Source organism: Taudactylus pleione, unplaced genomic scaffold (genome assembly GCF_031769625.1).
Source record: "Taudactylus pleione unplaced genomic scaffold, aTauple2 ptg000070l, whole genome shotgun sequence".
Classification (NCBI taxonomy): domain Eukaryota; kingdom Metazoa; phylum Chordata; class Amphibia; order Anura; family Myobatrachidae; genus Taudactylus; species Taudactylus pleione.
In genome coordinates this window covers 13,207,609-13,232,285 of record NW_028284472.1, presented here as the reverse complement: position 1 = coordinate 13,232,285, position 24,677 = coordinate 13,207,609, and the positions used below count along the sequence as shown (strand labels likewise).

Here is a 24,677-nt window from a genome sequence, read left to right as displayed (position 1 = left end):
GTTATTTCGCTGTTTCCGTGCTTCTTATTTTCAATAGGAAGCGAATATTAATACAGTATGTGGGAAGCGCTTAATGAATAATGATGTATTTTAATGTGTAACTATGGGATCTATTAATAGTATGTGTATGTAATGCTGTGTATAAGATATTGTCTGTATATGTATCATAATGTGACAGAAACCACCACCGTAAAAAGAAAAGAAAAAAGCAAATGAAATAAATTTAAATTAAAAATAACAGTACCAATAAAATAATGAAATAAATAAAATTGATCAAGTAAATAAAATAAGTAAGATGCAAATAAGACTAAATAATAAATAGAGCTAGAAAAATTGCTAGATGTAATGTTTAAGCTCTTTCTCCGGGTGAATTGGGTGCCCGCTGCTGTGATGCAATGCTGCGGGTGACTCTCCCTATCTTACCCTGAACCTTGTTGGACGTGGAGAACTCGCCTGGACTTCCCTCCGGCGCCGGTATTTGCTTTAATGTTAGTGTCCATCAGCTGCAGAGCGACGGCAAGTAAATACCGGCGCCGGAGGAAAGTCCAGACGAGTGACTCCACGTCCAACAAGGTTCAGGGTAAGATAGGGAGAGTCACCCGCAGCATTGCATCACAGCAGCGGGCACCCAATTCACCTGGAGAAAGAGCTTAAACATTACATGCTGCAAACAGCCCCTTAGAGCAATTTTTAAAAATTATTTTTAGTAACTGCGGTGGTATAGGTTATGCAATAGCATTTGTTACATAGGCCTCCCCATGCAAAGGCAATCTTACCACCAGCAGGTGTTACCTCTAACGATAGCAGTATTACCACCAGCAGGGGTTACCTCTAACGATAGCAGTATTACCACCAGCAGGGGTTACCTCTGGCGATAGCAGTATTACCACCAGCAGGGGTTATCTCTGGCGATAGCAGTATTACCACCAGCAGGGGTTACCTCTGGCGATAGCAGTATTACCACCAGCAGGTGTTACCTCTAACGATAGCAGTATTACCACCAGCAGGGGTTACCTCTAACGATAGCAGTATTACCACCAGCAGGGGTTACCTCTAACGATAGCAGTATTACCACCAGCAGGGGTTACTTCTGGCGATTGCAGTATTACCACCAGCAGGGGTTACCTCTGGCAATAGCAGTATTACCACCAGCAGGGGTTACCTCTGGCGATAGCAGTATTACCACCAGCAGGTGTTACCTCTAACGATAGCAGTATTACCACCAGCAGGGGTTACCTCTGGCAATAGCAGTATTACCACCAGCAAGGGTTACCTCTGGCAATTGCAGTATTACCACCAGCAGGGGTTACCTCTGGCAATAGCAGTATTACCACCAGCAGGGGTTACCTCTGGCGATAGCAGTATTACCACCAGCAGGGGTTACCTCTGGCAATAGCAGTATTACCACCAGCAGGGGTTACCTCTGGCAATAGCAGTATTGCCACCAGCAGGGATTACCTCTGGCAATAACAGTATTACCACCAGCAGGGGTTACCACTGGCGATAGTAGTATTACCACCAACAGGTTTATATGCCATAATGATTTATTAAAGGAACATTGTGCTTACCCAACATTCTTATGCTAAATTATCAGGCCCCAAAATGTTTACATAAAAAGTCATAAAAATATGTTAGTTAAGAACAGGTTAGCACAGGAGATGGCAAACTACTAATTTGTGATGTGCATATCCACAGAGAGCAAAGGTTGCCGGTAATTCAGCAGAATAAACTAATGAGTCATTTATTTCATTTACACATTTACACTTCTTTGAAAACTAGAGTAAAAATGGACTTTCAGCACTAAAATAATAAAGCTGGAAATGTGCTAATGTAAGATATTTTATTCCTGTTTACTGCGTTATCTGATCTGTATAACAAACCTGAAGGTAGTGAGTGCCTGTCTAATGAGTAATATATTCCCAAATTACTGCCTCTCTGGAGCATATTATTATTGTTGTTTTTTACTTTTTCATTAAAATGGCAGCAGAACAGCTCAATACAGCAGTAAAAAGTCCCCCATACAAATGCCAGCTCTATACACATTTTCAGAAAGTGGGAATTTAATGTTGCTCCTGTATCATGGAAAGCAGTGCCCTCTGGTGGAATACAGCAGTTACTGCAACACATTGTGCAATGTTGCTTTTTGAGGCTGGGTACACACTGGAGCGACGGGCATTCGTGATTGTGCGTCCATACTCAACGACTTTAATGAATGACGTAACAATCAGCGTTATGTCATTAGCAATGCACTGGGCCAGCGATACCACTATTGTAGGTTTGATGTGCAGCACATCAAACCTGTCGGCTGTCATTAGCGACAGTGAGATTGCACAATCATGTGGACACACTGAGCAATGTAGGCGATATGTTGTTACGAAACGGCAAATCGTTCCGGCATCGCTCCAGTGTGTACCCGGCTTAAGTGACAGAAAAATGTCTTAACCATTTATCTCACTGCTAACCTTTCCCCTTGCTGTAAAAACCTATTTTTTGCAATGTTCATCTTGATATATTACTCAAACACTTTAAAAACACATATATGTATATACAAACTCTATATTGCTGCACAGAAAATATTGCCTCAGACGGCTATACTCAATGATTTTCTGATGCCGGCTTGCTTACATAGTTGCATGTAGTTCCTTCCTGAGACAACAAAAGATGGGATAATTCCTTGAATATATTAAACTTATAAATAATGTCCTCTATATCCAATAAATTGGTATATCCTATGGTGGCCATTCAATTAGCGGCCATGTTCGGTTGAGCACATTTTTGCCTATAACGGTAGCTCAACCCCTGAGGACCGGGTGAAAAACTAGCGATGTTCCAGAACTGCAAAAAGCAGCTGAGTTGATTTAATGCACAGGTTCTCAATCTCGGTCCTCAGGACCCCAAACAGTGCGTGTTTTCCAGGTCTCCTCATAGAATCGCAAGTGAAATAATTATCTCCACCTGTGGATCTTTTAAAATGTGTCTGTGAGTAATGAATACTCCTGGGAGACCTGGAAAATGTGAACTGTATGGGGTCCTGAGGACCGAGTTTGAGAACCACTGCTTTAATGAGTTCCACAGTTTAACCCACAGGTTCTCAAACTCGGTCCTCAGGACCCCAAACAGTGCATGTTTTCCAGGTCTCCTCACAGAATCGCAAGTGAAATAATTATCTCCACCTGTGGATCTTTTAAAACGTGTCAGTGAGTGATGAGTACACCTGTGCTCCTGCTGGGTGACCTGGAAAACGTGACCTGTGTGAGGTGCTGAGGACAGATTATGAGAATCACTGGTTTAACCCAAGGAGTAGCCAGGGGGTGAGCAGCAGGTGGATCGAGTGCTCCCCAGAACATAAAACTTGTTACCAGTGGAGCCTACAGGGGAATAGCAGCAGATCCACCTCCCCTCCTCCATTAATAGCAGCTATTGGAGCTGATTCCGAGCTACCGTGTATACAGAGAAGGCTATTCCAAGCAGGGGTGCGGGGCTTCACAGCACAGAGTACTGCCTGGCCCCTGATTGCTGCCTTTATCTGGGAGATAGGAGAGGAGGAGCTGCTGCAGGGTAACCACTACCCAGCCTGTAAGGTAACAGGAAGGGGGGACATATTGTGGGACCCAATCTATGCGTGTGTGCTGTGAGTGTGACTCTGCATGTGTGATGTTCTGCTGTCAGTGTGACTTTGCATGTGTGTGAGACTGCTGTTAGTACGACTCTGCATGTGTGATATTCTGCTGTCAGTGTGACTCTGCATGTATGATATTCTGCTATCAGTGTGACTCTGCATGTGTGATATTCTGCTATCAGTGTGACTCTGCATGTGTGATATTCTGCTATCAGTGTGACTCTGCATGTGTGATATTCTGCTATCAGTGTGTCTCTGCATGTGTGTGAGCCTGCTGTTAGTATGACTCTGCATGTGTGATATTCTGCTGTCAGTGTGTCTCTGCATGTATGATATTCTGCTATCAGTATGACTCTGCATGTGTGATATTCTGCTGTCAATGTGTCTCTGCATGTATGATATTCTGTTATCAGTGTGTCTCTGCATGTGTGACAGCCTGCAGTCAGTGTGACTCTGCATGTATGACAGCCTGCTGTCAGTGTGACTCTGCATGTGTGACAGCCTGCTGTCAGTGTGACTCTGCATGTGTGACAGCCTGCTGTCAGTGTGACTCTGCATGTGTGACAGCCTGCTGTCAGTGTGACTGCATGTGTGACAGCCTGCTGTCAGTGTGACTCTGCATGTGTGACAGCCTGCTGTCAGTGTGACTGCATGTGTGACAGCCTGCTGTCAGTGTGACTCTGCATGTGTGATATTCTGCTATCAGTGTGACTGCATGTGTGACAGACTGCAGACAGTACGACTCTGCATGTATGATATTCTGTTGTCAGTGTGTCTCTGCATGTATGATATTCTGTTATCAGTGTGTCTCTGCATGTGTGACAGCCTGCTGTCAGTGTGACTGCATGTGTGACAGCCTGCAGTCAGTGTGACTCTGCATGTGTGACAGCCTGCAGTCAGTGTGACTCTGCATGTGTGACAGCGTGCAGTCAGTGTGACTCTGCATGTGTGACAGCCTGCAGTCAGTGTGACTCTGCATGTGTGACAGCGTGCAGTCAGTGTGACTCTGCATGTGTGACAGCGTGCAGTCAGTGTGACTCTGCATGTGTGACAGCCTGCAGTCAGTGTGACTCTGCATGTGTGACAGCCTGCAGTCAGTGTGACTTTGCATGTGTGACAGCCTGCAGTCAGTGTGACTTTGCATGTGTGACAGCCTGCTGTCAGTGTGACTCTGCATGTGTGACAGCCTGCAGTCAGTGTGACTCTGCATGTGTGACAGCCTGCAGTCAGTGTGACTCTGCATGTGTGACAGCCTGCAGTCAGTGTGACTCTGCATGTGTGACAGCCTGCAGTCAGTGTGACATTGCATGTGTGACAGCCTGCTGTCAGTGTGACTCTGCATGTGTGACAGCCTGCAGTCAGTGTGACTCTGCATGTGTGACAGCCTGCAGTCAGTGTGACTCTGCATGTGTGACAGCCTGCTGTCAGTGTGACTCTGCATGTGTGACAGCCTGATGTCAGTGTGACTCTGCATGTGTGACAGCCTGCTGTCAGTGTGACTCTGCATGTGTGACAGCCTGCTGTCAGTGTGACTCTGCATGTGTGACAGCCTGCTGTCAGTGTGACTCTGCATGTGTGACAGCCTGCTGTCAGCGTGACTCTGCATGTGTGACAGCCTGCTGTCAGTGTGACTCTGCATGTGTGACAGCCTGCAGACAGTGCGACTCTGCATGTGTGACAGCCTGCTGTCAGTGTGACTCTGCATGTGTGACAGCCTGCTGTCAGTGTGACTCTGCATGTGTGACAGCCTGCAGTCAGTGTGACTCTGCATGTGTGACAGCCTGCTGTCAGTGTGACTCTGCATGTGTGACAGCCTGCAGTCAGTGTGACTCTGCATGTGTGACAGCCTGCTGTCAGTGTGACTCTGCATGTGTGACAGCCTGCTGTCAATGTGACTCTGCATGTGTGACAGCCTGCTGTCAGTGTGACTCTGCATGTGTGACAGCCTGCTGTCAGTGTGACTCTGCATGTGTGACAGCCTGCTGTCAGTGTGACTCTGCATGTGTGACAGCCTGCAGACAGTGCGACTCTGCATGTGTGACAGCCTGCTATCAGTGTGACTCTGCATGTGTGACAGCCTGCTCTCAGTGTGACTCTGCATGTGTGACAGCCTGCAGTCAGTGTGACTCTGCATGTGTGACAGCCTGATGTCAGTGTGACTCTGCATGTGTGACAGCCTGATGTCAGTGTGACTCTGCATGTGTGACAGCCTGCTGTCAGTGTGACTCTGCATGTGTGACAGCCTGCTGTCAGTGTGACTCTGCATGTGTGACAGCCTGCTATCAGTGTGACTCTGCATGTGTGACAGCCTGCATTGTGGTGTGAGTGGTATATTCATAGCTGGTTTAAGGGAAGACAGGTCCAGTGGAAGAAGGTGCATCACCTTCATGCAGCAATTAAATTGCTCTGGAGGGCGTGGAGTTTATATACTGTATCCATGTATATAATTCTTCGTTGACCAGCAAACTCCTCTCCAAGTTGTTCCTGGATCACTGTCTGACATCACTTGGTTTTGTGCTTAGGATGTGGTCACACATAACTGTGTATGTAGCTCAGATCTAGCAAACTAGAAGTCCCAGCATGCCTGGGCTGGTATGCCATGCTTCAATATGATATGCTCACTTGTATGTTCACTTGGGAGCCACCGGATGGATGACCTGTCTCTAATGTATAGTAAAATCATGCATGTAACCTGGACAATGTATCAGGTGAATGTTATGAAGCTACTGCAATACTTTCAATTTTCAAATAAGATTTTTGCTTCATTGTTTGTGACCTTGCTGGGGAGCTGGTCTGGGTCATAAGTCCTATTGTTAGAAAAATGTCATTAATTACTGAATGCATCTTAGCTCTCTGTCCAGAGACGGGTGCAGCCAGCAACTGGTAACTAGTGCATGTCAGCAACATTAACCTGTGAGAGGCCATGTTACCCAGCATGCTAATCTCTGACGGGGAGGCTTCCCTCAGTCCCTGCTTTGGTGAGAGCATCCCATAAGGATGTGGGTGTGTGCAGCTGGGTGATTCTGGGCTCTGGGTGTGGCTTGGGCTCATCTGGGTGTGGTTTGACTGTACACTACAAAGACTTAGGGCCTGATTCAGAGCCGTTCGCTATTTGCGGTCGTTCGTTCAAAAACAAGGGGTGGCTATTCAAATGATCCGTTCGCACATTGCAGTCTGTTCACACCTCTAAGTCTGAACGAGCGAGCAAAACATTTGCTCGTTTATTTGATAAAAACGCCCCCTGGCCGCTCGCACCATACGTCATGTCCGCTATTTATTAGATTAATCGAGTACATCGTACAGCGTATGAACTGCTCGCTATTCTTGTGGTTGGTTTTTTCAACCGCTATTTTGCGAGCAGTTCTGGCTATAAAATAACCCAGTGACGTGGTCAATGACGCTGCTGTATTAATTATGCACTCCCTTAAAACACCCGTTTTGACCTTTAAGCACACCTGCGTTCGAATTCCACTCCCCCGTTTTCAAGCACCTTCCCCTGTTACCACCCACATACGCCTCCTCCTGTCACTCAAAATAGCAGGCACTCGCTATATAGCGTACAAACGATTTTCGGCCACACTGACTGGTTCGCGCATGCGTACTAAAAACCATACGCATGCGCAGATGTGCGAACATCGCTCGGAACGAGCATACTGCCGCTAGCGAGCGGCTGTGAATGAGGGCCTTAGGCCCTCATTCAGAGCCGTACGCTCTGAGCAGAGCGCACGCTCTGAATGAGGGCCGCCCTCCATAATTATGGAGCGTCCTCCTGGACGCTCGTATAGCTGTGAGTCACCACCCACAGCCTATATGAGCGTGCAGTTTGATGGCCGCGATGGTCTTGACCATCGCAACCATCGCCACTGCGAGCCGGAGCCTGCGGTTGAGTTTTTCAACCGCAAGGCCCGGAGTGATTTTGGCTCTATCAGAGCCAAAATCACTCCCACTGACATCACTAGTGATGTCAGTGGGCCGGCTTCTGATGGTAGGCGTTCCCTTGGGAACGCCCCCGTCAGGGAGGCACGCCCCCGGCACGCCCACCAAAGGGGGCGTGCTGTCAATCAACATCGACAGCACGCCCCCTTTGATCAGACACAACGAGCGAAGGAAAGTCCTTCGCTCATCGCGTCTCGCGCATGCGCACGACGGAGCTTCCGCCGTCGTGCGCATGCTCAGTGCACAACATCGACCCACTTGCGAGCGGACAGCCGCTTGCGAGTGGGTCTGAATCAGGCCCTTAGGCCCTCATTCAGAGCTGCTCGCAATTAGCGCTCGCTCGTTCAGAAAAAGAGGGTGGCTATTCAAATGAACCGTACGCTCCTTGCGGTCTGTTGCCGCCTCCATGTCTGAACGAGCGAACAAAACATGCGCTCGTTTATTTGACAAAAACATCCCCCTGGCCGCTCGCATCATACGTCATGTCCGCTATTTATTAGATTAATGGAGTACATCGACCAGCGTATGAACTGCTCGCTATTCTTGTGGTTGGTTTTTCCTACCACTATATTGCGAGCAGTTCTGGCTATAAAACAACCAAGTGACGTGGTCAATGACGCTGTTGTATTAATTATGCACACCCATAAAACGCCCGCTTTGACCTTTAAGCACGCCTGCGTTCTGATCTCCACTCCCCGTTTTCAAGCACCTTCCCCTGTTACCACCCACATACGCCTCCTCCTGTCACTCAAAATAGCAGGCACTCGCTATATAGCGAACAAATGATTTTCGGCCATACTGACTGGTTCGCGCATGCGTACTAAAAACCGTACGCATGCGCAGATGTGCGAACATCGCTCGGAACGAGCGTACTGCCGCTTACGAGCGGTTCTGAATCAGGCCCTTAGTTTCCCAAACTGAGTGCCGCGGCGGCCGGTGGCCTAAAGGGGTCGACCAGTGTATTTTTTTTTGTGTAAAATATTATTTTTTTTGCATGAGTCCAATAGAGGTTGGGGGCACGTAGCGGAGTGGTGGGGGGAGGTTGTGAAAAGCAGGGGGAGAGCTGTCACTATCAAGCGTCAGGCAGTGGGGTAGATGTATTATAGCGGCACTGATTTATAAACATCTCATCGGCCGGAACGATAACTCCACTTCCCCCCCCCTGCGGCGCTTCCCGCTAGAGACAGCAGCGCATCAGCCTAGTGCTGATGCGCTGTCTCAGTCCAGGCCGGCTCAACTGAGCATGCGAGGTATTTCGCAAGTATCGCGAGATCCCCGCGTGCAGCCGGCAGCGCTGTCCCTGCTGTGGGGATAGGGCAGTACCAGGCTGTTGCTGTCGATTAGCGACAGCTACAGTGGGCTGAATGATCAGATGATCTGACCGTTCATACATGGCCCAGGCTATCGGCGCTGCTATTGTGCAGATAGCAACGCCGATAATGACAGGGGCAAATTTACCGCCAAACCCCCGATCATACATCGGGTAGAAGCGGTATCAGCGCACATAACGTGCGCTGATACCGCTTCTGAGCTTCTTACATCCCCCCCCAGTGAATCCTGATGCTGAATGGGGTTCTACAATGTAGTGCGCTGTGGGAGATCAGACGAAAGCGCTGATGATCACAACTGAAGGTAAGTAAGGGGGGACATGGAGAGGGCAAATGGAGAGGCATGGAGGGGAGAACAGACCCTCCAACATGACCCGTTACATTAGGTACAAAATCCTCTGCTCCCAGACTTCCTGCTTAATGTATGATTGCAGCCACCTGTATTGAATCACCCTTCTCATCAGTTACCAAGCTCAACACATGTGGCTGCAATTATAAATTAGGTGGGAAGTCCAGGAGCAGAGCATTGTGTACCTGATGGAACGGGTCACGTTGGAGGGTAGGGGACAAATGGAGAACCTTGGTGGTGTCAAAGGGAGAGAGACACAGGGGGCAATGTGAGAGAGACACAGGGGGCAATGGGAGAGAGACAGAGGAGGCAATGGGAGAGAGACAGAGGAGGCAATGGGAGAGAGACAGTGGAGGCAGTGGGAGAGAGACAGTGGAGGCAATGGGAGAGAGACAGAGGAGGCAATGGGAGAGAGACAGAGGGGGCAATGGGAGAGAGACAGAGGGGGCAATGGGAGAGAGACAGAGGAGGCAATGGGAGAGAGACAGAGGGGGCAATGGGAGAGAGACAGAGGGGGCAATGGGAGAGCGACAGTCGAGGCAATGGGAGAGAGACAGAGGAGGCAATGGGAGAGAGACAGAGGAGGCAATGGGAGAGAGACAGAGGGGGCAATGGGAGAGAGACAGAGGGGGCAATGGGAGAGAGACAGAGGGGGCAATGGGAGAGAGACAGAGGGGGCAATGGGAGAGCGACAGTGGGGGCAATGGGAGAGAGACAGAGGAGGCAATGGGAGAGAGACAGAGGAGACAATGGGAGAGAGACAGAGGGGGCAATGTGAGAGAGACAGAGGAGGCAATGGAAGAGAGACAGAGGAGGCAATGGAGTTTTTCTCTTTCTTTTATAAATACTTATTATGTTATTTTGACCCAACTACTGTAAAAATGCTGTGTAATTATTTTGGCTTAGGGGTGCCTTGAAAACATTATGGAGACCCTAAAGGTTCCTAGAACTGAGAAAGTTGGGGAACCACTGGCTTATGGCATTACAATTTGGTTTTAATCATTATCAGATATACCAAGGCGTGTTCCCTATAGACTTTTGCTGTGAGAACACTAACTCTGTTTACATTGATCCTTACTGTATGTTTTCTGCCCCAAAAATATATGATGCCTTAGACAGCTGCCTCAGGTTTCCTCATTGTCTCTGCATCCCTGTTAGAGAGTTGTGCTGGGTACACATTTAACAATGTGTACCCAGCCGATCTATCGTGCGGCGGGACCCGGTGGGGTTCCCAGCATCGGCAAGCGCATACGCGACAGCAGGGGCCGTGCTGCATTCGGCAGCATGACCCCAGCTGACCATATTGCCCGTCATACCTGCATGCACGTGCGGGTGCACGCATTGTCAGCGTCATAGCGGGTACACACTCACTGATGTGGACAATATTTCGTCCGATCTGCCGGATCGGACAACGTATCATCTAGTGTGTACCCGACTTTACAGAAAAGGAAATTGTGAGTATTGCCGATCACCAACAACACAACTGATGTAGGAAAAGTTCTTAGATTCAGCAGGATGCATTGTTTTCCTCGAGTCTAGCACAATATCTAGTACTGTATGTGCTGTACTGTGTGTAGGATTGTAACATTATTGTCTAAATCACATTCAGGATACAATGTGTGCATAAAAAATTTTTTTTTGCACAAAACCTTCGTTATGGTCAATCTTACTGGTACAATCTGTCTGCCACACCGTGTACTATTACAGCAAGAGACAATCTAACTGATCTGCCACACCGTGTACAATTACTGCAAGAGACAATCTAACTGGTCTGCCACAACACGTACTATGTCTACAGGAGACAGTCATACTGGTCTGCCATATCATGTCTGCCACGTGGCATATTGTAGTTGCAGAAGACATTTGTACTGGTCTGCCATACCATTGTCTGCCACGCTGTGTACTATTGTTGCTGGAAGCTGATACAGAGTTGGTCACAAAATGCGTGTAAATTACTCTAAAACTAAGACAATTTCACATAAAAATGGCATATTACTACCGATTTGCGGAGTTGGAGTGGCGTGCTAGTTGGCATAAGTAGCATATGCGTCTGTTTTACGCCAGGCACACGTCACAGACATTTATGTCCCACTTGTTCCCCTGTTGTAAACCATTTTTTTTATGTACAACAAACCTATTCACTATTAGACATTGAATAAACTACAAAAGTCTCCTAGACAGCAATAACAGCGCCCTACTGTACATACTCAAAAATATAAAAATTGCTTAAACACAAAATAATAATCTGTGTCTATGGGAAGCTAGTGCTGGCAGCTGTCATTATCTTTGTCTGCTACTTGCACCTGTACCTGTCCACCCGTAGACAATATGGACTTCCCAGGCGTATATCTGCTCATTTTGTAGTCTGCATGTGTCCAGAATTGCACGAATGCGCCCTTACTGTGATTAGCCTACGTTAGTATAACCCCATCATGCCCATGTAAATTAACATCATTTTGAAATTCACAAAAAATATCCTGTAGGCGTTAGTTTTAATTGGTAGGGTTACCACCCGTCCGGGATTTCTCTGGACAAACCTGGAATTCAGCAACGCTGGCTGGAGTTCAGCGCTTTGCTCATTCCGGATGAGTGCATCACCAGCTGGACCGACCCTCTCTTCTTCTCTGCCTCCAACCTGCCCCGCGGCCCACCTACAGAAAGTTCCTTTTGGCCGCGGGCAGTGGAGCTGGTGTGCTTGGAAGCAGAGGTGAGCCAGGAGATGTGGAGAGGAGCTTTTTCAAAAACTTCGGGTATCTCCTCCTCCCTATGTCGGATGATGATTCCAGGGCCAGCACCAGCTCCTCTTCATCAGTGGTCCACCTCCTCCAGCCAGCAGCAGATAGCCAGGATTTGGCCAGTCACTCCTCCACCAGCTGCTGTGCATCCAGAGGGAGGAGAACAAAGTCAGCACATATAGGAACTCCACTGCTGCCCACCAGCGTATGAGAACTCAGAAAGGTTAGCTCTGACCCTGGGCATGCGAGGGGCATATGAGGGCATGAGGAGCTCTGGAATATAAAGGGGCAATAGGCTGCTTTGCTGGCAATGAGGGGACTCTGGCATATAAAGGGGCAATAGGCTGCTTTGCTGGGAATGAGGGGACTCTGGCATACAAAGGGCGATGGGTATGAGAGCTGGTATGAGAGATGGGTATGAGAGCTCTTTGGCATATAAAGGGGCAATGGGCTGCTGTGCATGAGGGGGCTCTGGTAAAAAAAAGGGGGCTTAATATTAGGGCATAAGAGGGCCCTGGGCAGACATGAGGGCATGATGAGGCTCTGTTATGTAAAGGGGGCATGAAAGGGCTCTGGCATGACACATAATGGCATGAAAGGGGTTTTGGGCAGGCATGTAAGTGTATGAGGGTGCTCTTAGGCATATACAGGGGCATGGGAAGGCAAATAAAGGGATATGAGGGGGTACAGGGTTGGCATATATAGGAGTATGAGGGTGCACTGGTCTGGCATATAAAGTATATAAGGGTTACAGGGCTGGCATATATAGGGGCATGAGGGTGCACTGGACTGGTATATAAAGGGGCATGAGGGTGCACTGGACTGGTATATAAAGGGGCATGAGGGTGCACTGGACTGGTATATAAAGGGGCATCAGGAGCACTGGGCCTCTACTAATTGGTCATTATGAAGAAAAGTGAGACGTTTATCGTTATATACACATAATACATGTGACAAGTTCTGTTTCTTCTATTTAGTGACGATGGGGTCTATGCATGAAGATATGTGATACATAATTGCTACTTTTCACTATAGATCGCAGCAGTGTGATGTATAGCTTAGCTACAGTAAGTAGCAATTCATTTACCCTTACCTGTCAGAGAAGCGTTAAACCACGGTCTGGCTGTCCTGTCTTTTCTATTGAAATCGCTTATTTTTCCCTTTCAGGTCTGCGCCGGGTCATCTTGGAGGCATGGTGGGGGGTGATTAGGTAGGGGCAGAGCGAGGGGGCAATGGCTGAGGCAGGCAGGAGGGGATGACCCGACATATGTATATGCTGGGTCACCTAACTACAGCAATGGTGGTAAGACCAAGGGGGCACAGGGCAGAGCGGGCGCCGGGCAGTTCCGTTGAAGAGAGTCGATGAGCAACCAGTAGTCTGAAGTGACCCGACATATGCCAGGTGACTTCATTAATCTGAACATACCACCCCGCATAGACCAACATGGGATCGTTCGGCGATTCTCCAGATCTCTTGTGCATGCAGAAAGATCTGGAAGAGCGGCGGACGATCCCACGGGAGCGCGCAGAGGACAATATCATGCCCACACACAGAACGAGATGGCTGCGATATCGTTCCAATCCGTCGGATTGGCTGCTATATTGCTCCATGTTTGGGGGCCTTTACATTTCTCTACGGTACCCCTTCTGTGAATAGGACGAAGCAGTGAAAAGCCCTGTTATTTTTATTATTATTACTACTGATAAAGGACTTTTCATGATTAGACCCCAATGGGTCTAATCATGAGAGAGAGAGAGAGAGAGAGAGAGAGAGAGAGAGAGAGAGAGAGAGAGAGAGAGAGAGAGAGAGAATAAAAAAAATATAAAAATATAAAAAAAAAATAGAAAGTATGAATCATACCCCACCCTCCACAGCCTAGAGTTGGAGAGAGAGATGTGTGATCATACACATTGCTCAGCTAATGTGGTGATGCTAATGGCTCCATGAAGTCACGTCCACCTCTTCTTAGATCTGGACTCTGCATCTCTGGTATGCTAGAGAGGTATGGAAAGGAGGTAATTATGGGTAAGTTGTCCTGAGAGCAGAGGCATTGTGGGCTTGATGCAGAGTTGCACGCAGTTACATGGTGCGCATATTTGTGGAGTTACGGTGGTGATAATATGCAAATTTAGTTTCAGCCTTTCCCTTGTGTACTAGCGTGCACCTGAGTGTGCAAGCACTGATACGTACAGTTTCAATGGTGCTGCAGGGTACAACACCGCCAATGTTTCAAGACTTTGCACCATCGCGTGCACTGGTTATGGCAGGGGCAGGTCCATCTGAAATCCTTTTAAACATGGACTCTGTGGCTGCAGCTTTGCGTCTGAGAACGCTGCCGCAATCACTGACACGCCCACGCAGAGGATTTTTTGTGTTCACTATAGGTTACCACCCAGTCACCACCCTGGCACGCCCATGGTTTTCCCACGCCAGTGTTGTTATCAGTGGTCCCTACGCAGCTGCTCATTGGTGCGTGCACTCAGGGCAACGCATGTGGCGTAGAGGTTTTCTGAATTTTTCACGCATGCGCAGTTTCACATAATCGCTCAACCTCATGAACATGAGCAATGCGTGCAGTTAGCGTGCAATTACTGAGCACCGCTATGCAGCCCTGACCATACGAATACATAGTATCACAGCATGGGAGGCACGAGGCAACGATACACAGGCAGGCATGGGCATAATGTACTGTACATCTGGGGGAAATGTATCAAACTTAACATAACTACTCGCTATCATTTATTAGATACACTCGCAACCCCAAAAGTGTTCCGAGCTGAGACCCGGTTCAACTCGGAACCCAAAAGTTCGGGTGTGTTCAGTTTTCAGCAAAACGAGCAGCTCATCTTTAGTATAAAGACAACATGATCTAATGCAGCATCTTCCGAATCAGGTGCTGGGAGGGGATAAACATAATTTTTCATTTATACCGTTTATTAAAGATCAAGGAGTTGGACGTGTACAGAATAATGAGACCCAGTGAGGGCTGTTCATTGCTCAGAAGAGGCTACTGAATGATAGCAGGATCTTACTGTTCCGTTATAAGTGCTCCGTTATAAGTGCTCCGTTATAAGTGTTCCTTTATAAGTGGATTTAAAAAAACAAATTAACATAATTTCATCTACACACAAGACATCCAATAATGTCAAAAGAAGATGAAACTGTGGGCCTCATTCAGACCCGCTCACTAGATGCGTTCGCTAGCTCGATGCGTATGCAAATTTGGGAAGGCAGGTGATCGCACTGCAAGGCATTAGCACGCCCCCGATGTCTTGGCGTGCTATCGCATTGTGTATGCAAACGCCCACCAGCCAGTCTTAAGACGCCCACTTGCGCACGTCATCTCCAGGAAGTGTATGCATCCATGGGTACATCGGGTACCATCGGATGTGAGTGCAGCGCTTGTGGTTGACCATAACCTGCCGCAAGCACCGCGAGCACTCAGTGTAAAATCCAGCCAGCTGACGTTTACTATGACGCTGCCTCTTAATTATGCACTCCCCTGAAATGGCGTTGAGACGCTCAGGCACGCCTGCGTTCGCACCGTTGTTAATGGCCAGCCCCTGTCACCACCCACAAACAGCCTCTCCTGTCACTCACTCTGCTGGGCTGTCTATGCGCAGAGAGCGAACGCTTCCTGATCTATCGCACTGGTTTGAGCACGTGCGCTGTGATGCATGCGCACAACGCAAAAATCAGCCAGCTACGAGCGAACGCATCCTAGCAAACGGGTCTGAATCAGGTCCTGTGTACCTAACTGTATGTGCAATATACCTTTTTATTAACATTTAGTGCATTTATTATATAAGGGTCTTTATACCAGAGTTCAATTATATGTGTGATCCCTGGAACTGAATATAAAAATTTGTTATTTCTGTCCTCTTTGGTTTCAAATAATAAATATACAGAATAAAAAAACACCCACATATGTACCTACACCATTGTTTATGGACAATTACGATATAATGTTTATATTACATAAGCCTGTTTTATTGTTTTATTGTTTTCATTTAAATTAACTTTTATTCTCAATTATATTAAACGTATTGAAGGAAAACATATACAGTATACACAGACATACTGTAATTCCTTGGAAGTCTTACTCACTTGTACCCAAAAGTACATGAACCACATGTATAGTGTATTTGTGCGGAGCCACAGCGGCAGTAATATGCAAATGCTATTTTCAGCCTTCCTCTTGTGTACTAACCTATGAGGCAGCCTATGTCACTCCCATAACACGCCTATGTCACTCCCGTAACATGCCCAAGTCACTCCCGTAACAGGCCCGTGTCACTCTCCCGTAACAGGCCCGAGTCACTCCCGTAACAGGCCCATGTCACTCTCCCGTAACAGGCCCGTGTCACTCTCCCGTAACAGGCCCGTGTCACTCTCCCGTAACAGGCCCGTGTCACTCTCCCGTAACAGGCCCGTGTCACTCCCGTAACAGGCCCGTGTCACTCCTGTAACAGGCCTATGTCACTCCCTTAACAGGCCTATGTCACTCCCATAACACGCCTATGAGACGGCCTTGGTATGCATTCACTTCAGGCTACCTCCCAGGAACGCCCATGGTCTTGTGCCACCAGCTCTAATGCCTGCGATTCCATATGCAACAGCGTACAAAGCCATACACTCGGGGTGACGCATGCACCATTGGGGGTTTTCAGGATTTTTGCGCATGGGCATTGGCAAATAATCATACTTACCGACATTTCACTCCCTTCTTCCGGAAGTTAGCTGTCGGGCTTTTTTGGCGGGGCGGGTCGCTGTAAAAAGGGGGCATGGCCTGTTGATGACACGTATTTGGGGGCGGAGCATGTGGGCATGACATCGCGATCGCGGCTCCGCCCCCTCTTCACAATGCAGTTATTAATGGCATTGTGCCGCAGGGGGCGGGGCCACGGTGATGCGATTCAGCAGGAGTCGCATCACCGGCCCCTCCACTGCCCGGATTTATACTGTAAGTGCCGTGGGGGGCGGACAGGTCGCTGGGGACCGGGAGGCTTGCCTGCCTTTCCGGGGGGCCAGGAGCAGCACCCAATTTTCGGGAGGCTCCCGGCCGAATCGGAAGGATAGGCAAGTATGCAAATAATTGCTCAACTGCACAAACATTTGCGCTGCTTCCACCCCTAAATCAGATCCTTACGGCATAATTTTATCTGCTGGTGATATGTTTCCCCACCATTGTCCACGGTGCTCAGTGTGGTGCCTGTGGGACTTTATCATTACCACCAATGAGATGCACACTCGCAGTTATACGCTCAGTGGTAGCCTGGTTACATTAGACATTACCCCATACTTGCCAACTCTCCCTGATTGTCAGGGAGACTCCCTGAAATAGCAGCAATCTCTCTGTCTCCCTGATTAGTCTATCAATCTCCCTGGTTGCACCTTACCCCCATTATGTAACTGTTATATAACAAAAACCCAGAGATATATACTTTTAAATGGGATCATTAGTATCATTGGTTATAAGGCACAATGATCCCTATGGCTACAGGCATTTTCTGAGAAGTATCAGTGTGTTTTCATCAACAAATAGATCTTACTAACTGCTTTGGGGCTCATTTACGTTTGGATGTAAATCAATTTTATGACACGCCTCCCAGATGTAGCAGTACACGCCCATCACATGTATGACACGCCTCTCAGATGTAGCGGTACACGCCCACTTTAACGCCACAATCATAGGGGTTGCTTTCACAATCTCCCTGAAATGCTTTTCCAAAAGTAGGCAAGCATGCACTACCCTTCTTTGTTGACTGGTGTTCTCACACTCATAAACTGCAATGTGCAGGGAATGCAGCAGTTATTGCGTCTTTTACATTTATATATACCTTCATTTACATCACTGGCTGGTTTATGGTCATATAAATCATAAACCATCCACTTCCAGGGTAGTAATGAAGATAACACTCCTATCATAATAAAAAGCTTGTTCTATTGGTGACACTGCTATCATATTATTGTATGTTCTATAGAGCAACAGCAACTAAGGGGTCTAGTTACTACAGGGTTGCCTACATTTTATATTCTCTTCCCGGGAGAAGCCCGGGTAAGAGAAGCAGCAGGGGGCCGACGGGGGCGGGGCTTGACGATTTGCGTCATTAAGCCCCGCCCCCTCGCGGTAAAATTGCCGCGATTGGGCACAATTTACATAGGGGCGGGGCCAAATGCTGTGATTCATGCAGAATCACAGCTTAAGCCCCGCCCCCTTCACGGAGACCCGCGATTGCCGCGGGTAGTCTCCTAATTCTGCCCACTTCACTAGGAAGTGGGCAGAATGCGGGAGAAATGCCTACCCTTCCGGGGGTGCGGGGGGTTACCCGAAAAATCGGGAGCCTCCCGCGAAAACCGGGAGGGTAGGCATGTATGAGTTACTAAGCAGTGTTAGGAGACAGAGTGAAAAGTGATGTCAGTGATATGTGACAGCTAATCATCTCCCAATTGTCATTTTTCAAACACAGCCTGTGAGATGACAGTTGGGAGCTGATTGGCTGGTACCTTATCACAGACATCACTTTTCACTCTGTGGGCTCTATTTATCAACATTATTTTTACTAAAATAATGTGAAAAAGGGTGTTTTCACACCCTTTTCACATTATTTTAGTATCACCTATAGTCATTACAGGGCAATTGGAGTAGAATTCGTAAAATTCTACTCCAAGCCCTAAGTATTACTTATTTTTAGTAAAGCAGATCGCATTTCCCATAGCTGTATTCCCAATGCGAATTCACTCGGTAATATCACACTACAATCTGCATTACCAATGCGGATTGTAGTAAATAGAGCCCACAGTCTCATAACACTGCTTAGTAAATAGACCCCTAAATCTTTATGTTCTGCAGCAAGGTGGGCAACTGCTCCTGATATGGACCTATAACTCCCAGCTGATCCTAGCATACTTTTTTACATCCATACAGTATATATGATTATAACCAGGGCTATTTTTCTTGAAAAATAGGTTCAGGAACTGTGGGTGGAGCTACTGGGGTTAGCGTCTGACTTTCACGAGGTGGCTATAAATAGGTAAGATTTATGTCATTTATCTTTCGTACACTGCCTGAAGACGAGGTAATAAACCTCGAAACGTTGCAGAAGGAGTGACCTGACCATGTGTGCCGTTCATATGCAGTCTCCTATGCCTGTGGGGGGGAGCGATCACACTGATCGCGGTCCCCCTGGCTTTACGCCTGCCTGAGGGGCTTCAAAGCGCCCCCTCCCCAGCGCGCTTCGCGGTGCTGCAGAAGTGTGTTTTGTTGTTTTTTTGCTCAAGGGGGCGTGGCCACACCTCCCGCAATTATGTCAAGCCCCCCTCTTCACTTTGCGCCGGGCTGAGGGGCTCACAGCGCCACCCTCCCCAGCGTGCAGCACCACTTAGCAGCAGCCACAGCAGTCTCCTATGCTTGTGGGGGGGAGCGATCACACTGATCGCTTTATGCCGGGCTGAGGGGCTCATCAGCGCCCCGATCCCCAGCGCACTTCGCGGCGCTGCGGAAGTTTGTTTTGTTTGTTGCTCAAGGGGGCGTGGTCACGACTCTCGCGATTAGGTCACGCCCCCCTCTTCACTCGGGTCCGGCAGGGCTCTCTACACCCCTGATCGCACAGGAAAGGCATTAGCATGCCCTCTATGTCTTGGCGTGCGATCGCAGTGTGCATCTAGACGCCCACCAGCTTGCCTTAAGACGCCCACTTATACACGTCATCTCCAGGATGTGTATGCAACAATCAGTAACATCGAGTACCATCGGAAGCGAACGCAGCACTTGTGGCTGACCATACCCTACCGCAAGCACTGCAAGTTGTTCTGTGTGTAATTCAGCCATGTGACGTGTATTATGATGCTGCGTCTTAATTATGCACGCCTCTGAAATGGCGTTAAGACGCCTGCGTTCGCACCACCACACCCATTTTCATTGACCATCCCGTCACCACCCATAAACGGCTCGTCCTGTCACTCAATCTAGCGAGCTGGCTATGCCCGACGAGCGAACACGTCACAATTTCATGGACTAGTTCGCGCACACGCACTGCGACTTATACACATGCGCACATTACAAACATCGGCAGGCTACGTGCGAGCGGGTCTGAATTTGGCCTGAGTTCCTGCTTGTTCCTGCTGAAAAATAGCGCTGATTATATCCATATCTATCCAAACAATAGGCGTGTAGACCAATTTCTATATTCACGGAAACTCATTGCTTGGATTTTTGGAGAAATGCCGTTATAACCTTACGTGTCCGCAGAATGCTATACGTCTGTGAATTCTATAGAGTACAGAAGTGTCCTCATTCACCCAGTCAATTTTTGCACCATGTGGCGTGATACACTACCCACAGATTAGACGCTACGGGTAGCAATTTGTACTCTTTCCTGTATTTTGTATCTAATTCGCACAAGAGGTTAGCACTTTTGTTACAAAGAGATTGGTTAAACCTTCTATCGGATGAGGTGTTGTCATGTGTGCAAACCACTTATCAAAACTTAACTTAAAATAAAGACACTGAGACGTGGATTTGGCAGATAACTTGATGGCGATTTATTGGAGCAAAATAAAATATTATTATTTATTATTTACTTAAGGTTGTATGGTGGCAAAGAAAGGACGGCCAGAAATCAGCCAAATCTGCTATGCCCACACACAAACAACAAAAGGCATAGCAGGCGTAGATCGCCCAGAGTGCATACACATAACCATGTAAATCATATCCTCAACAAAAGGTAACGTTCACCCCCATCTTGACTTCCCACCCGTTTAAGTGGTGATACTGCCCCCCGTTAGGTTGGTACAGCCAACTACCAGTCAACGAAGGGAGCGCGCCTAAATCATAATTGCACCCGGACTGGTGACCTGCCGTTCTTTCCCGCCACCCAAGACAAACCCACCACATACAAAATTTAAAGGGGAGGGAGGGAAATCTGGAACAAAGAGGGTTAAGCCCACACTTCAAGCCCATTATATAAAGTTCCTATTGAAAACCCGCTCCTGACGGCCCACATCCTAGAGGTTTAACACCTCTTTTCTTATGCAATCTTTCGGTTTCTCATAAAGTCACAGATTAAGCATTACCACACATGGCACAAGGCATGGCGCAGGCCACTCGTATCGGACCTTTGTCTTTTGGCTTTTTACCCAGATTAGCAACTGAGTTGCACACAGAAGTACAGGAAGTGCCAGCGTCCGTATTCAGGGTACCTGTGTTCTTTTGTCGTATTAATGATGCAAACAAGATGCAAATTTAAAGGAGTCTCCGGTGGGACGTTTATTACTCATAAGTTGCAAAGTCCCTGGTGCTCCACACAGGGCTAGTTGGCATGATTTGAGCAAAGGTGCATGTGGACACATCAGCAACTGGCATACGATATATATATTTACAGTATATATAATCAGTATAAATAATAAATGTAATATTTATATAGAAATATTCCTAAGGTGCTTCCAGATATCATTGTGTGCTGTGGAGTCAGCATGTACCCAGTTACGCAGTAAATAGCAGCATGGTGTCACGTCTGTCAGTCACACTGCTCTGGGAGGGGCAGCCAGTCACACAGGCAATGCCATAGGTGTAGTCTGACCGTCCCCAGTCCCCTACACCACACCCAGCTCCTTTTAGCTCTGGGCTATTTTGGTCTGTCAGTGTGAACAGATCACTGACAGGAGAGAGGATACAATAACCAGCCGGGGACATGACTGTTTTCCTGCAGCCTGTTTAGTTGCATCGCCTCTAGCTGGGACAGAGGATGCTTCGCTGAGAGCAATAGATCCCCATTGCCCCTAAGCTCATGTACTGAGAGGACTAATTCTTGCTGGGACTTGAGCTGCTGCAACTTTTTTTTTTTTTTTTGAAAGAATAAAAAAAAAAAAAACATTGGGGAGAAAAAGTTATCATTTTTATTTTTAACAAAATGACAGACGGTGCTCCTTCTAACGGAGAAAAGGACCCCGAAATTGAACTATTTGTAAAGGTAAGTCCTTGCGGGGCCGTGGCATCACCAGGTAAACGTAGAAGAATATTGCAGATGTTTTTGGCTGATCCATTGGGGAAAAAATCTGCAATCGACCAATACGGTATTTGAGCATTTTTGTTGAGTGCCTCGTACCTCTGTGGCGACCCTTTTGTGGCTTTGTATTTAGCTTTCGTGGCTGTTTTATGTCCCGGGAATTATTCCTTTTTAATGGCAAGTTAAACGTCAGAGCTACTGGCAGGTGTCTGGAAGGGGTAAGACTGGTTTGCTGATTGTTAGGCTCGCTGTAGAAATGTGTACATCTTTGCTAGGACACCTGTATGTGTACTGTACATAGGTTGTTTAAACACTTAACGCGTCACAATAATTCTTTTGCTACATTATTTATTTAACTTGTGAATGAACTTATTTGGCCCCTGAAAATATTCTGCATTTGTGCTAGAAGTAGATCATATGGTTTACGTTTTTGACATATTACATGACCATGGTTACAGTATTTAATTTTCAAATGGCTTTAAACCACGTGCTGATTGGTGGACGCAGTGAGTCAGGAACTTGTTACCGCAGACGGTATATAACTTGTCAGTGCCTTTAAGCTGTGAGTGACTGTGGAGTTTGGTTACGTAATTGTATTTACCGTACTGGTAGTACTAAGTGTAAACACTGTTTCTAAAATGTTGCACTGTGCATGCCGCATAGCAAATGGCACAGGTAAGATTGTCACCTTAAACTATACCTGGCACCTATACATTATGGAGGCAGCCATTGTGTTGGCGGAACCAATATTCTGCCTATTAGTTCACTTGGAACCAGTGACACCACTAAAGCCGGGTACACAATGGATCGATATCTGCCTGATTTGAGCAAATCGGAACAACAAATCGTGCAGTGTGTTTTCCCAATTTGCGCGCACCCGCGGTCGCATGCGATATCGTGTGGTTGACCGTGCTGCACGTCTAATCACATGATATAGCATATGGTGCCATACATATTAATGAGGGACAAAATGAGTGATCGTTCCATCGCTCATTAAATCCGGTAATGTGTACTGTCAATCATGTGATGTCCAGAGGGAAGGCAAATCGCCCTGAACATCGGTCCGATTGCCGGTCGTGCCAGCGTGTACCCAGCTTAAGGCATGAGGCACCGAGTGCCTCCATGATGACATTAGTTCCTATTGAACTGTCAGGTTGAATATTTGAGAATCTTTTTTCTGCCTATTGCATGCATGGTGGACATCATGTTGCACTAATTGCCATACTGCGCCGGCAGGTAATGCTGTCACACCTACTAGTAAGATCCAGCTCTAACTATGAAACACTGAAAGCCCTCGTGTATGAGATCTATGACAAAAAAAACAGCTACGTCTACCCATTTGCTGGTTGTGTTATCCACATGAGCAATCATGTGATATGGTATCATGTGACCGAGTCACCTAATTTTTGGCTAGTAGAGATCCAAAACTGTCTAAATAGTGGTATAAGCCTTTTTAGCAGCTGTGTACCTGGTCTGGGATGGGTTCTATGCTGCCCTATGTAGACACATAGCTGACTGATATAATTCTGCTAACTTCAGTCTTTCACTTCTGACAATACCATTCTGTGTAACCAGAAACAGGCCAAAGCATAAACCAACTCCACAGATGACAATATCTTCTGTCTCGGATATGGTATAGAATGTATTTCTGGCTTTATTCGCCATATTTCCACACTTGGACAGTTTTGGGCAGCTGTCTCGCACTCCCGAGAGAGTCCACCATCGGTCCGGGTCCTGATTCGTGCGCTTGATGACATGAATTCCGGTGAATTGTGTCATTGCGGCCCTGCCACTCACTGCTCAATGGTGCAAGCACAGCAGTCCATGGTGATGCAATTTGCCGTGACCCTCACCTCTCACCGGGACCTTACTTTCCTGGATCGGCAAGCATTAAATGCCAGTATGTGTATAATGCTGGTCTCACATTCTGCAGTATTGGCAAACTTACTGAGTGCATGGTCACAAACTGATTGTCAGAATGAAAGCCCAACTGGGTGGGCGCATGTAAATGACGGCCCAGTTGCGACGTCAGTCACGACGAATCGGGCAGTCTGTATGCAGAACATATGGTTAGGCTTAGGCACTAGGGGGAAGGTTAGGATTAGGCTGCGGAAGGGGAGGGTTAGGATTGGGGTTATAATACTTACTAAAATCTGTGGATTTAGACCACCGAGATGTCGCTGTCGGTATTCTGACCATTGGAATTGTGACTGTTGGGATGCAGTACCCAACCCATGATCAGAACTGCACCTATTATGCCAGGTGAGGACTTACCGAATACTTATACAGAACACAGATACCACTTCTTGTAAGAAAGGCATCGTCCAATCAAGTTTTACAGTATACAGTATTGTCCTAAGGGGGTCATTCAGACCCACTCGCGAGCGGCAGTACAGTCGCAAGTGGGTCGATGTTCCCCACTGCGCATGCGCACGACGGAGGGAGCTCCGTCGTGCGCATGCGCGAGACCCGGGGAGCGACGGACTTTCCATCGCTCCGGGTCTCGCACCAAAGGGGGCGTGCTGTCGATGTTGATTGACAGCACGCCCCCTTTGGGCATGCCGGGGGCGTGGTGGCCAGACGGAGGCGTTCCCATGGGAACGCTTACCGTCTGAAGCCGGCCCCACTGACATCACAAGTGATGTCAGTGGGAGTGATTTTGGCTCTGATAGAGCCAAAATCACTCCAGGGCTTGTGGCAGG

The 24,677-nt window shown here is 47.6% G+C and overlaps 1 protein-coding gene across 1 annotated transcript in view; it reads left to right on the top strand.

Moving 5' to 3' along the window:
• Positions 1-21,612: 21,612 nt before the first annotated feature.
• Positions 21,613-24,677, top strand: part of CLIC5 (CLIC family member 5) — a 96,703-nt gene continuing 93,638 nt past the window's right edge. The window contains exon 1 of the mRNA XM_088467259.1: positions 21,613-21,939. Within this exon, the coding sequence (XP_088323385.1) occupies positions 21,880-21,939 (60 nt within the window). The 5' untranslated portion in view covers positions 21,613-21,879. The remainder of the gene's footprint in view (positions 21,940-24,677) is intronic.